General features: G+C 36.7%; 1 protein-coding gene across 1 annotated transcript in view; it reads right to left on the bottom strand.

Annotated features, from left to right (window-relative positions):
* Positions 1–15,460, bottom strand: part of ASCC3 (activating signal cointegrator 1 complex subunit 3) — a 4,485,173-nt gene that overhangs the window by 1,554,202 nt on the left and 2,915,511 nt on the right. The window contains exon 14 of the mRNA XM_044069284.1: positions 10,905–11,129. Within this exon, the coding sequence (XP_043925219.1) occupies positions 10,905–11,129 (225 nt within the window). The remainder of the gene's footprint in view (positions 1–10,904; positions 11,130–15,460) is intronic.

Raw genomic sequence — 15,460 nt, 5'->3', positions numbered from 1 at the left:
AGCATCAGAGGCTCGTTTTAGCGAGAATTTTTCTTCGTTTTGATTCCAGAGAAGGGATTTCTTTGAAAACTGTCTGGAAGGTTGCTTTAGCCTCCTTTGGATTACCAACCTTGTAGTTTCCATCCTGAACTTGGAAAAGGAGTGAGTTTGGATATTTCATTTGGAATTTTATATTCTTCTCTATTAGGTGCTTGCAGAAAGGTGAAAGCTGCTGCCTTACTTGTCTTATTTGGATGGGAAGGTCCTGTGCAAAGAAGATTTTATTTTTATTCCAGGTAACAAAACCTTTCTTTTTTGCAGTAAATAAAATATTTGAAACATCCTGGTAGTTTAAAAGTTTGATGTATACAGGTCTGGGTTTGTTTGTTGTTTGAGATTCTCTTAAGGCACGGTGAGCTCTTTCTATAATTATCTGTTGTGAGTTTCCAGATTCGTCCAGCAACAGTTGCAGTATTTGTTTGATGGTCATTATCAGATTGTGTGTAATAGTTTCAGGTATTCCTCTGATAATTAGATTACTCCTTTTAGTTGCTTCAAGGTCTATTAGTTTACCTTACATGGCTTGAATTTCTTTTTGATTAGAATCAGATTTTTGTTGTACGGTGTCTATTTTTATTTCCTTTTCCAGGATTTTAGATTCTATTTTTGCCATTCTGGTCAAGATTTGGTTGAAGGATTCTCAGAATGTTTTAAATTGTAAGGAATGGTCTTGAATTGATTGCTGTATAGGCAGTAATACATATTTTATGTCATCTAGGTTGGCTGGCTGATCAGATATATTTTTATTCTGAGCTTTTGAAATATCCGTTGGTTTTGTAGTCTTATAAATACTGAGTATTTATTTTTATTTTACATTTGTTGACCAGGCTAGTCCAACTGGATACATGTCCATTTTCAGCAGAGGCCTGGGGAGTTAAGCTCCAGATATGGAAATAAAAAGGCAACAATATCGTACAGACATAAAAAAACAAACTGTTTAAAAATAATGGCTTATGTAAGAAGGAAAATGCTTAAGAAATATACTCTGAACTAGATCAACTATTTGCATATAAAAATACACTATGAATTAGATCAACTATACAAACTAGGTTAAAAAAGCTATTTATATAAGCAACAGATACAAGAAGTGGCAAGTTCTGACTCAAGTATGGATGCAAATAAGATTTTTTTTTCTCTCTCTCTCTAATTAATACACTCTGAAAAGTGAGAAAAGAAATAAGCAGATAAGAGTGGGTACTGAATAAGTAGTGTGGACTGCATTTAGTTTTTGTTGTAGAGGTTTCCATGGTGTTTTCTTCCTTGGCATTTTGTATTTAGGTAGAATGCAGTAGTTCAGTGATTCAGCAGGGCCTCAGTACCAGATGTCATCAGCTTTATTTTTTAAATCTTAGTTAATAATCCTTCTGTTTTTTTTATTTTCCTCCTCTTCATTTTGGCTTTTTTTGTTGCTGTAGTGTCTCTTAGGTGAATTTCTCTTATTCTTTTGTTGATTTAGTTGTTCTAGGTTAGCTGAAAGAGTTTTTTTTTCCGGGTAAAATCAGAGAGCTAGAAATAGTGCTTACAGAACCACCACCATCTTTGATCTCCCTGTTGTGCTTTTTTATGTTTATGTGGCCTAACTGTAGGATCTCTAAAACACGGTTATTTTTTTTTCACTAGCTTCTCTTAAGATGGAAGGCAGAGCTCCTTCCATCAGAAACGGTGGCACTGCAGCTTCCATGCCTTCAACTGTAAAGAGCAGTTCCATACAAAATCACCTCCCTCTTTAATGTCCCTGTTGTAAGCAAAAGCTTTGAGTGCTCTCATTTCATTTAGGTTGCTCTTCATCTGACTTGGTGTCAGTGGACACCACTCTCATATTTTCTTGTCCTTCTCTGTGCTGCCCTCCCTCAGGTAAGTGGCATCTCAAAACAAAATTTATCTTCAGTTTTACTTCCTTACTTACTTACAGGTGCATGTTCCTTCCTTACTTACAGGTGCCTGTTGCTTACAGATTGCCATTACTTTAGTTTTCTGCCTAGCAAGAGCAGAAATATGATCTGATCTTTGCATTTTCTTTTCATTTTAGTAAATTTTTTGGGTTCAACTTGCTTAGAGGGTCCTCACTTCTTTTTTGTCTCATTTTCTGTACACACTTCTGCCTTAAAGTGATAGAAACTTCAGGGTTTTCAATCAGTTCACCACCAGTTCCTACACTGACATGTCTTGCAGCTTTAGGTTTCTTATGCATCATCTTTGTGGAAGGATTCTGATAATATACTGGATCTTCCCAGTGGTTCCCAACCTTCTTTGACTTGGGTACCCTATAGCAGTCCATTTCCCTAAATTGTACTCCCTCATATTTTTGCCCCCCCCCCCAATGCAGCCATTCCAGTGTCTCATTACTTGGCTGTTTCTCTGTTCAAAACTCTCTGTTTGCATAGTGTTTTCTGTTTTACTTCTACAATGATTACAGATATTTGGATTTAATTTAAAATGTTTTATTTCAAATTTTATAGCACAAACACTGATAGTTGCTAAACAAAGCAACACAGTCATACAATGAAAACAGACTAAACATTAAAACTTCTCCGCCCTTGAAACTCACATTCACTGAAACAGCACCAAAACCCACATTCAAAGAAAATGCATCAGGCCAGTGGTGGATTAAGTTTAACTTTGGGCATTTTTCAAGTAGGTGTCTTGCACACAATTTTAGGACCATGCAAAAGTTTTTTTGATTCACCTTCCTGATTGTATTAAATTATTATAATATAATAATTAAATTATATCCCTTGTATAATACAGCACCATTTGTTAGACCATGTTTTAAATGTACAGGTTTGAATATTTTTCCAGTAAAGTAAGCAATGAAACAACACGTATTAACCAATAATGACAAAACTGTCCAGTTTAGAACATTTCAAGCATAAAAGGCCACTCAAACATGTCATTGCAATCTACCAGTATCAGTTGATATGCACAATTCTGCAGAAGTAAAAGCCATCTGAACAATTCCACATTAAAGATATCTGTAACTAATGAAAAGGTTGCTGCTTGTTAATTTATATTTCAATGTCTCATACTACTCTACTTGGTGTTGGTATTTTGATCTTTGACACCTCTGCTTCTAAAATCAACTTGTAAATGTGGCAGATCTTAGTCCATGTATTGATACTATTTACATAAATGTTTATATAAACGCTGCCCTATAGCATTTGTAAATCTGCTTGCCTTCCTGAACTGTATAACAGCAGGCAACGCTGCACATTCAAAACAGAAGAAAAATAGAATGTTCATTTACTTCAAAGAGGTATGTTACAGCTGAACTCTAACCAAAGTGCTATTTGACAAGCCACTTATTAAAATTAACAGCCACACCTGCAGCAAAAATTACATCAGAACATGATGCAACAAAAGGAAGCTGGTTCTCCAGATCCCAGACTGGAAGCACATTACCAATCAACAGTTTATACCCATCATCTTACCAAACTGGGAATAGTTGTTCTCTTGTTCAACATAGAAAGCTTATGATGATTAGAAAAAAGTATAGAAATCTGAGTGAACCATACACGTACGTGTGTGTGTGTGTGTGTGTGTGTGTGTGTGCGTGCGCGCACATGCTGACAGGCTCAACAACAACAAAATGGGAAACATTGATTAGAATGAACACAGAGAAGACTTGCATACAACCAGATCAAAACTTCCGACATTTATGGTTTTAATCAAATACCACTAATGGCGATTATGAGCTCAAGTAAGGTAGAAGAGTTCTGGGAAAGATACAAGGCTTGGCTTCTGTTCTGTTATTCCTGGATAGCCTTATGAGTATGTAACCTTCCATCCTTTCCATCGTATCATTCCATTATTTCTACTTGTCCCATCTGGCTGGTAGAAGTACCTTTTTAATACCTGCTAACATACCCTCACCATAATGACATAACATCCTTATTTTCCCTTACTCTACTCCACTCTCTCTCTCATATTCCTTTTTCTACCATTCCCTACCTCTATTTACGGGTGTTTTTAAGTGGATATGTGGTTAATAAAAATACGTAAACGTGTCCACGCTCTGTAGACAGCGTTACAAATTTATTTGACTCTGTTTAGGAGCCTTAATGCAAGAGGCTCTCTGAAGCAGTAGCTTTTGGGCCCTCAAATCTGGAAAAAAATAAAGACGCTAAATTCAGCTGAGCATGTTACTAATCTGAAACATGAACCTAAAATGCAACTATGATTTAAATTAACTATTTACTAATGCACGATAATCATAACTTCTCAAAATCCACAAAAATCACAAAGACTAACAATATCATATTCTAACTTATCAACAAGCATTGTTCTCGTGGACTATAACACCCAATGAGCCTTCACCAACTATGGAGCCAGAGCTTGTTTGAAAATGGTACCAACTGAAGGCTGCACTAGTTTCACTGGCTCATCTAATTCTCACACCGAGACTGTTGAAGAAGTGCGCAACTCATTGTTATAATTTAATTACTTGGAGCAGTTATACCTTCTTTAAAAAAGACGACTCACCACCATAAGGAAACATTTTTTTTTTAGTTGGTTTTTCTTTTCCTGTAAGATGTGTAAACCCTCTCAAACACGGTAGACACTTTCACACTGAATTCCCGCATGTGCCACAGGCCCACAGGCACACAACCTTTCAACATTCAGGAATAGCTGCTAAATACATTAGGCACTTTGACCATCACAGGACAGACTTCCCGCACTCTTGGGATTTTTTTTATATATTTAAAAAAAAAAAAACGTTTCTGCCATTATTCATTTCTTTCTGCATACCCCTAAACAACCAGGTGCGTACCCTGGGTTGAGAATAGCTGCTCTATACTATCTAAACCACAGCCAGTTTCTAGTGACTTGTGGCTTCAATGCCATCTCTCTTCTCCTAGTTTTGATTGTGATCTTTATATGACTGTCCCTTTTACCTCCATCCCCTTTTTAAATTGAATGGGTGTATTAGGCAGCTGCTCTACCTCTTTATTGTTAAGTGTATCAGCCTGCACACTGTATTCATGAATTCCCATTCCTCCCACATTTCCACAGTACTTAAAAATAGTGAAAATCTTCTCCTAATTTTATATCAAGAGTCAAATCAGGGGGTTGGGATGCATGATAGGATAATTTTCCCAGAACCCTCTGCATTTCTACATGTGTGAGGGGATGTAGTTTTATCAACACGAATGCATCATACTACCTTCTGCTTTTTAGCGGTTACTAGTTCTTGCTACTCCCCAAGACAGACAGCTTTGCAATCTGTCCTAATCAGAAATTTTAACCTGAAAAGAACCGGAATTTAACACATTGCAATACTATACACTGTAATAAATAACTAACTAAAACAGAGGAATACAAACCTTTCCCACACAGCAGTATTTTCTATAGCAAAGTGTCTCTGAGTGAGCTTTCTCAGGACATCTTGAAATGTTTTACTGACTATAGATTCAAATATATTCCAAAGGCCACTGAGTCTTTGTATGGCAAAGAGTGAGTGAGCTTTCCCAGGAAATCCTCAAAACATTTTATTTTCCCCTAAAATAAAAATTTTGTTTCCTATTTTCTCCCTCAGTTCGCATTAACTCCTATGACTCACTAAGAGAAACTGTTTGTTTTCTGTCCTAAGCATAACTTTTAATATGCAGTGCAAAAAAAAAAAAAAAAAAAAAAGCCACAAAATGCACTTTTTATGGCACAATCTGAATGAACTTCAGGAAAACACCAAAATATTTTATTTTCTCCTTAAATAAAAATTCTATTTCAGAGGTAATTAACCTCTTCTAATTCCCATAACTTACAAACAGATACAGATTTTTCTTCTGTCTAAAGCACTTTTAATATGCACAGAAAAGGACTTAAATACACTAATAAAAATACACACTGTAATACAACAAACAGAGTAGAAAGAATGCAAACCAAGAAATACGTTTTCCTATACATAAGCATATTCTACGGCAGTCTATCTCCCTGAGTGAGCTTTCTCAGGAACGCTTTGAAATATTTGACTGATTATAGATTCATAGGTATTCCAAGGCCACTTAGTCTCATGACCATTCTCTCCTAGCCAGTACCCTTCCTCAGGCCACACTTTGTTTCTCCAGGATGACATTACTGGTCAATCCCTTAGTAGATTTGTGGATACCCATCCAGTCATCGACTTTATATGAGTTGCACTGCTTAACACGATGCGGAAATTTAGTCCAGAGGTACTAAGTTATAAACATGTCTTTCCACTGTGTTTTATTTAAATATTAATGAAAATTTAGGTCCCTGGTACTAGTACTGGAGGAGCCATTGGACTTGCTGAGAAACAGAAGGTCCGGGACAATCGGATCTTTAATGGTACAGTGAGTGAGATACAGATCTCCCCTAAAGTTATAGAACACATTGCATTAAAATAGCTTCCAGCTTCTCTTAATAGCTCAAGGAATTTAAGTCCATGTCCTTTTTTGGTAGGGAACTATAAGATCTTTTTAACTGTTTGATATGTTTAGTGAGGAGTTTAAAGGAGAAAGTCACAAGTTTATGGTCAGACTTCACTGGGGAAGTAGATACCACAAGAGTAGTGCAAAAGGCAGTCATAATTCTAAGAATTAAATCATGAATGCTGTGCCCTCTCGCAAGCTTTTTTACCATTTGCGTAAGGGGATTTTTTGTTTATGAAAAGCTTTTTTACCATTTGCGTAAGGGGATTTTTGTTTATGAAAAGCTTTTTTACCATTTGCGTAAGGGGATTTTTGTTTATGAAATCAAAGAATTTTTGAGCACATCTCATACTGGAGGTACAGGCATCCCAGTTCATTGATGGCTAGTTAAAGTCACGCAAAATATGGGAGTTTTCCTAACATGCAGGTAAATTGCAATATCATTTGGGTATGAATAGAAGAATCCATTATGAATAAGTCCTGAGCAATGTAGGGCATTTTTATCAGTTTTGTTTAACACAGCTGAAGTAATATTTATAATTGCTACTGGCTTTAGAGGCTAACCTAAGTTCATGGGCTCTTTCCATAGAATCAACAGTCACAAAGCCATTTCTGCCTTGCCAATGCCCACCCTTAAGCCTGGTTTCTCTTTTCAAGAAGGGCCAGGCACGTCATACCAAAGCTGAATTTATGAATACTCACTCAGCTGTCCAGCTCTCTTTTAAAGGCAGACGGTGTGCCACACTGCTTAATTTGGAGAGGGAATTTGTCCCAGAGAAAGGGTAGTCACTGTGTGACAAATATATTCCTCTTCCTACAGTAACGTATTGCTTGTACTAGATTTAGGTTGCTGGCTATAGTGTTAGCTGGACTGTCTGAGTTACTGAGGTATATTAGTTATTTAACTATTGGATTCTTTACAGCCCTATAAGCTAACCAGAAGACATCGCTAAGGAGTCTATGTGAAACAGAGTAGAAGGACAAAGTCTCCTGTCTTTCCTGGTAGTTAAAAGTTTTTTTAAACCTCTGATTTTTAGTTGCAAACCTCTGAGATCTCTCCAATTGCTTGATATGCTTAGTAAAATATATCCAAAGGGGGCACTGTACTCCATGATGGGTCTAAACATTGTGCAGTACAAGGAAGTGACTTATTTGATCTGGAAGATATAACTTTATCCATGAGCTATGCAAGGTAAAAAAATTTCCTAACTACTGCTGCAACATGATGGTCAATATGTCAGGGAGCTTTGCACCTATGTACCCAGGTCTCTCACAGCCTCTTCATTTTGAACTGGTGTGTTTACCATGCTGTAAGTAGGAGCTAGGGGGTGCTTATCAAATGCTAAAATGTTGCACTTTTTGGTATTGAGCTTGAGTGCATTTTTAGTACGCCAGCTATTGACAAGTACAAACTCCTGCTAGAGTGCATGTATGTCCTACAGGGACTTGACAACTACTCCTAACTTACAATCAGCCACAAACTTTGTTAACCAAATATCCTTATTTGATAATTGGAGATCAAAGAAGTAAAAAAAGAACAGCAGAGGGCCAGGAACTAATCCCTGCAGGACTCAACTTGTCACCTTCACATTCTCAGAGGATACTCCCCTATTCTTACAATGTGAGTCCTATCTCTAAGCCAGTTGACTATCCTCCTAACCAAACATGGGCTGAATTTGGAGTGCATTCAATTTGTTTGCCATAGTTGCATGTAGTATGGTAATGAATGTCTTGGCAAGGTCAAGGTACACTGTGTGGATAGCTTGTTCACAACGAACAGCATGAGTAACCATCTCAAAGAAGTTTACAATATTCATTAGAAAGGATCAACCCTGACAAAGCCAAATTGCTGGGGTGGAGTCTAATTAGATTTTTGATATCATAGATAATTAAGTCCATTATATGTTCTGTAGCTCTGCATGTCAGACTTGTTAGGCTGATGGGTCTGTAATTTCCAGGGTCTGAGGTAAGGTCACCCTTGTGAAGTGGCATTACAATACCTGTGTGGCACTCCTGTAGGACTATGTCAACTAATAGGTTCAAGGTTGAAGAGCTTGAGGACTAGGTCCACTAATGCTTGCTTAGTGCTATTAATTATGCAAGCTGGTACATTGTCAGGCCTCATGGATGAAGTATTCTTCATTTTGGAGAACACTTTCAGTACGTGCTCTCCTGTAATGATTGGCAGCATGATTCCATCTGGGATGCTGTAGTTCTGGAATAAGTGACTCAGGGGTGAAGGTGGCACTAGATTTATTAGCCAGTGTGTCAGCGATAGCCACTGGATCTAAGCAGCCAGTATCATTGGGAGTAAGATCAGAGCAATGGTGGTGCTATTCCTTATTTTTCTGACACAACTAAAGAAGGAAAGGATCAAATTGAATAATTATTTTACCTCCTTAATGGGGCATTATAACAGTTACACTCAAAATATGAGCCAAATGTGAGGCATGTCCTGCATTCTATGTGGGAAAAACTTCCAGATGTTTTAAGGAAAGAATTAACGAACATGTTTTGGACATCAGGCATCTTAAATCCACCAATGCCCTTGCCAGACATATTGCTGAATATCCAGAGCATTATTTTAAATTTTGTGTAATTCAAAAAATTTAAAATTATATTCAGGGTAAGGTATTAGATGTCCATCTAGATTTATGTGAACTCAAATGGCAACTTAGGCTGGATGCCCAAAACTATCCAGGAGTTAATGATAGTGTTAGCATTGCCCCTATATTGAAGTTAAAAATATACTGGGAAGGTAGGTGGCTAAGATAACACCGGATTAGTTTAGGTTAATATGTCTATTTGTGGTGTCATATTTATTATTTTAGCATTATAATTCTTATATGCATGTGTTAAATGAATTGATAATAGTATTATGAATTTTATATTTATATAAAAACAAAATATTCAAAGTATTTTATCAAAAATTTTATTTATATAAATAATATGCTGAAAGTATTTTTAGTAAGTTTTGAGAGAATATGGTCATGTTGCGTTAAATAATTTGGAGGGAAATTAATTGGTGTACTGGGTGGATACACATAAAAAGGAATGTATGTGAGTTTTAACTGCTCTGATGAAGTCCTGTTGTGGGGACGAAACCTAGGTCAACAACTTTGTGGATTATCTACTTTTACAATAAAGCGTGGACTGGTTTGCTTTTACAAATTTGTGGAAATTCTACTTTCATAATAGAACGTGGATTGATTGCTGTTCTCCAGGTGCTTTGTTCTTAGTGAATGATAAAATAAGCCAATGCCTGGATAACACAGTTTTCATCAAGGTATCTTAACAGACAAAATCAGGGACATTTTCCATGTTTACTCAAGGTAACCATGGCAAATACATTTAGCAAAATGGGACACAGAGAATACGTTTCTGCCTAAGAAATACAGTAAAATATATGATGCAATCCAGAGAACACTCAAACACATCTCTGGACTTTAGATAATGCAGAGAAGACAAATTCACAACGCTGCTGTTCTCCCACAGATAATGCAATAATATGATCAACCATAAAAATAACAATACAGAAATAAAATACTCAATTACTGGCCAGAATTTTTATCAGAAATTCTTTTCAGACAGTACAGTAGTTCAAAAACAGCAAGTACAAACAACTCTTAGGAAATGTTGAAAAGATCTGCTTAGTGCCATCTTGGAGGCTAGCTAGGCGTAAGTCCACGTGACAGACAATGGAATGCTGAGTCCTTACTGAGAGGAAAAAAATTATTGCTTAACAAAAATCATAGTCAAAGGACTGACCCTGGGGAGGGTTTATATGCTAGCAATAACTAAAATATGGAGACAAGAATCATCCAATGATGATCTATGACAAGGAATTCATCTCAGAGTTCTACAGTAAGAACATTTTTTTCCAACATTAGCCTCTTCACCTTAGGCCCAACTATGCACCAATGTTCCTTAATTCCACAATGGAAATTGTGTCTAGAAGGCCCAACTCTAGGCCATCAACCTGTGACTAAGTTTGTTTTCTGACAGTTCCTACCCTCAACCTACCTTGCACAGCTGAATGCAAGCAATGATTTACAAGACAGATGTGAATGAAAATTACTGCACATAACCAGTCTAGTGTTGCTGGCATAGTCTATCATGTCTTTATTCTTGAAATGTCCAAAACTAGCTACCCTTTAAGTCCACATTAGGTGGTACTGTTAAATGCCTTACTGACCCAAATCTATCTCAAAGGCATATATGCTGATGGATGCTTGTCTCACTCCTCATACCAGGCAACTATCTGCAATACAAGTTAATCTGTAGATCATTTAGTGCTGGTATGAGCAGGTGTTGAATCCTACCACTACATGAATGCAAAGTTGATTCATGCTCATCAGGCTGTTTTAAAGGTAATGTTCATGACAATGAAAATCATAATAAAATGTTCTTGTCTAGTTATGATCTAAAAATGTGTAGTTCATGACCTATATTATTGCTCATACTTAATATAATAGTTACCTCTGCATTCAAGTTGTCTGCAAGACTTTCCAGAAATTGACTCTCAATTGGGTTCTGCTGAGTGAGTAAGCTCAGGTAATAACTGAGCTTGTCATGGGAAGTGATGATTGTACCTTCGCCAAATTTGTCAAACTGAGGCCGCCCAGCACGACCAAAAATTTGCATGACATCTAAGATTCCCAAGTCAACAAAGGATCCTCTTTTAGCATCATAAATTTGTGTTCCCTGTTAAAAAGAAGAGAAACAAAAAGAAAAAAAACATTGTCAAACAACTAAATAAATTGTATGTGCACGTACTTGTGATTATCATCATAACCATATTTTAAAAAGTAGAATAATACTGGGATAGCAAATTTCTAAGTGAGAATCCTGCACTAGATACCACCTGCAAGTTTAATATACATCAGACAGCCAAGCAAAGCAACATTTTCTACACAAGCAAAGGAAGCTGTACGTAACTTGTTTCATGGGTTGCAAGATGTGAAAAGGGGTGATAATTTAATATGCGAGGAGTCGGATTACTAAGTTCTGAAATGTGGAGTCCAAATAACCGAAAATCTGAACTTGCATATATAGTAAGTAAAAGACTACCATTTCTGGGAATATTCCCTTTGCTCCAGGGTATGGTAATCTCAGAGTTGGTATATATAAGTTTGGGTGGTATAGGGGGGGCTTGCCCCTCCACAAAAAAAGTGTTAAGGAGAATAGCAATGTTCAATATCACTCCTTGCCTGAATTTTTTTTTTTTTTTTTGTTTAGGGCTACTGAGACTTGGCAAGCCAAGTTTTGACATTTGACACAGTAGGATTTAGAGTTTTGGGGCTCCAGCAAAGATGTAGATGTAGAGGGTTCAAAGTAACAATCAGGACACTGAAGAAAAAGGTCAATTGTAACACAACAGATGATACGATTTTCAGTCTGGATATTTCAAGCAGAACTGATGGTCAGAGAACCCTTGAAAATTAACAAGGTTAAGGGAGACTCAACAGAATTATAAAAGTCGTAAAAATGAAATCCCAATAGCGGGAGTGTCAGTTAGAAGCTTATCTTTCTTCAAGAATATGTTTTACTGACAAATGATGACAAACTTATAAGCAGACTATTTTAAAAAAAATAAACATTTTAAGTAAAAAGGAAATTGTCATCTTTATTCATTGATCAATAATGTCAGTTTTCAGCTATTTAATTTCATAAATTTAATTTCCTCAATGCTTCTGCAACTTATCCAGTTTATGATTATATATATGTATGCAGACGCTGTTGACCATAATCTGTGCAACTGTACAAGCACTATATCTGACAGATTACTTAATGCTTCAAGCAATTACAGTCCTTAGACTTTCAGCATTCACCTGTCTGGAAATGCACAGCATATATCTTCAGGTCACATGAACTGCTAAACAAATTAAATAAAAACAGAGGAAAAAACAGCTATTTGTAGCATCCTGTCCACTTAGCTTATGGAACAAGTTACCATTCCTTGTTAAGCAATGTGCATCTCCGTCTAATTTTAAGAAATAACTAGCTTATTTTGGGTAAAAGGAAATACAGACTGTAGGTTATGCTACTCGAGTTGAATATCACAGGATTGCTCTTTAATCCTCTGAATTTTTCCAGCAGTTTGTATACATCCTGTTAATTTACTGCTCTGTCACCCTATCTTAAAAAGAACATAATTAGGTGAAATTAAAGCAGACTTTTCAATTGTTCCTACTTTGGAGGAACATTTTCAGGCTTGAGTTATCCCCTTCACACAATATTCTGAATCCCCCTTCATCAGGCATGCATGGCTTTTTGAAGCAGTTTAGTAGACAGAAAACCATACTACATGACCAACGTACTAGTGGCACCAATAATTTATGAAGAAAGCGGACATACGTATCTTATGTCTCCCTTTTTCAGGAGCAAAAATAAATGGCACTGACTGGTGCAATTCTGCAGTATGGTTCACTGAAGTCGACAGATTTTGCACTGTCTTGTTGATAATGCGCTTATTTTTTTCCTATCGTGTCTGTCATCATTTTTTTCATGTTTTTATTAGTAGTATCCCACATTCCTACTGGAAGTGGGAACATTCAAATGTTATGCTAATTCAAAGGTCAGATTTTTTGGCTGGTTATACCTACTTTCAAGGGCCTTTGTACTTATTTTCAACATCTGTAAGTTGATATATATTGTCCAAACACCTTTGCTATGGCTATGAAGTGCACCATTCAAGATTTTGAAGTAAGTACACAAGTAAGAGTGAATGAGCTGTACATGCGTTGCTATCCCATTCTGACATGGAGTGATGCAATATTCATGATCTCCTAAAATTCTTTAGATACAAAAGTAATTAAGTTATACTTCTATAGGCAAGTGAGACAGCTTTTCTTTGACTGTTTTGCTTAGCTCCAAGATAAAGATCCATTCATAAATCAACTATCATTCAATGCTGCCCTAAAAGGCACAGATACCCATTAAGATGCATCAGTATTTCTTTAACATTACTAACCCCAAATGGTTAATCGGTACTGCAACTTGTCCGCTGAAAGAGTCAGCCTGCCTAAGCAGTGTATGTCTTGTAACCGATCCCAGATGACGCATCTGTTAGAGAAATGATGGTCTGTTAGTTGCTGCTAGGAACCATAGCAGCATCAGCAACCATAGTCTGCGCCACAACACATTAAATTGTTTTGCTAAAGCACATCCATACTCCACACAAAAGGATGATACATACATACATATTATGGTGACTGTTAAGAATGCTGAACTATAATGAGAAATCACCATAGATACAAAACTTTATTGCAGTAATATACCTGCAGTGCGCACCTTGGACTTGCTCGCTGTTTGGCAGGCTGCTCAAATTTCATAAAGTTATACAATTATGTAAGACTAAGAGAAATTTAATGACATTTACATTTTTTTCTACCTTATTCAATTAAAATTTACCAGTAATTTCCACTTTCAGGCAGCTGCATTTTCTGTAATACTGTTTGGATTGTGGGCGGTCTAGCATCCATCCCTTACCCATGAACTAGGTGGGGGGTTAATAGGAGGTACCAGCTCCTACTCTTACAAATGATATTACAAAAAAATCCAGTATGAAGTACATGCTTCCCTCTGGAAACATCTCACAGGGCAAACTATGTACAGTTCAGAGTTCTTAACTACTACCCTCAGTTTAGCACAAATACCAAATTTAAAACGGACAGAAATGGCACACTGCCATTCTTTTACATGTGCCAGCATACAACATTCTCCTCTGCTAGTTGAGTGAACAGAGAGCATGCAGTTTAAGTGAAAAATAAAACGATATGCATGGATGATGGCAAACATTCAGCAGACAAGTTCACAGTACAAAAATTGTTCCTGAGAGTAATTTGACTAACTCAAATTCACTCCATAATAAATCTTCAAACATAAACAGAATAAAAGAGGAGTGCAAGAATAGCTGTATCCTTATGTTTCCAGATGTCCAATTAAAGGAGTACAGTACAGGAGTTTTACTCCAGTCCTCTTTTTTTCCCTATTTTTGGCACATTACCTTGGTTACCATCAACACTCCTCTATTTCCACTGTCCTATGCAGCCCATATGTTCCTGTGGGAGGTGACAGCCTATCAACAGAGAATGGAGCCATCAACAACCAGAAGTAAAGGTTGTTTTGTTACTTTAAGGCCCTAATTCCTCTGCACATACCCGTAACAGTCCCAGGGTTCAACATGCACTGGGAATCAGCAAGGGTGTGTCTTTTGCTTCTGCAGGTGAAGTAACCCCTCAAGACTGCCCTCCCCCCTTGAAGCCAGAGTTACTGCTGGATTTCTGGTCTCAATTAAGGATTCTACAATAAGAATAAGCACAAGGCATGAACCCTGCCCCCTCCCACTAAAAATAAGCGAGCTGACAAAGCTACATCACTGTTCTTCTCTTTCTGCCAGCTCTAGCACGTAACCTAGACACTATTTAAACTAATATCACCTAGATCATAGACAGGGCTGTATCCCCCCATATCGATGTAGCTAGAATAGAAACTTAGTATCTATGTCACTCCATTAATTATACATTTAGAATATTTACCATAAAACAAAACAATTCGCTTAGAATAAATCAACAGTACAGCTTGAAGTACAAATCTGAATTTCTTGAATATACTCTTCATGGGTAAAAAAGGTATGCTTTTACAAGAATTCAAGGAAGCCAAATATTGTATAATCTAATAAAAAAAAAGAAAATCTGTCTTTTAAAACTATTAGGCAAGTAAAAACTACAAATCCCCAGTAACACCACTGTTGCTTATACTGTAATTTACATATAAAACTGACAGCTTCAAAACATATTTGTAATTGAGATAAAAAAATTCTGCTTACAAGGGTTTGCACAGACATTTTTATACCCAAAGCAGACTTCAGAAAAACCTTCCTCAGGTAATTAAGTAAATGCTGGAGGTGTGATAGGAAATACAGAGGTAACTGAGAAGTGATTTCTGAATGTAACAAGTTGGCAGATTTTAAAAGTTTCCTACAGAGTATTTTGTCAGAAATGCTAGAAAAGCAAATGATTTTAATTAAGGAA

The sequence above is a fragment of the Protopterus annectens genome, chromosome 1.part0, assembly GCF_019279795.1.
Source record: "Protopterus annectens isolate FY-2018-M chromosome 1.part0, PAN1.0, whole genome shotgun sequence".
In the NCBI taxonomy this organism is placed as follows: domain Eukaryota; kingdom Metazoa; phylum Chordata; order Ceratodontiformes; family Protopteridae; genus Protopterus; species Protopterus annectens.
Note: the sequence above shows the minus strand (reverse complement) of the source record. Positions and strands in the feature narration are given on the sequence as shown.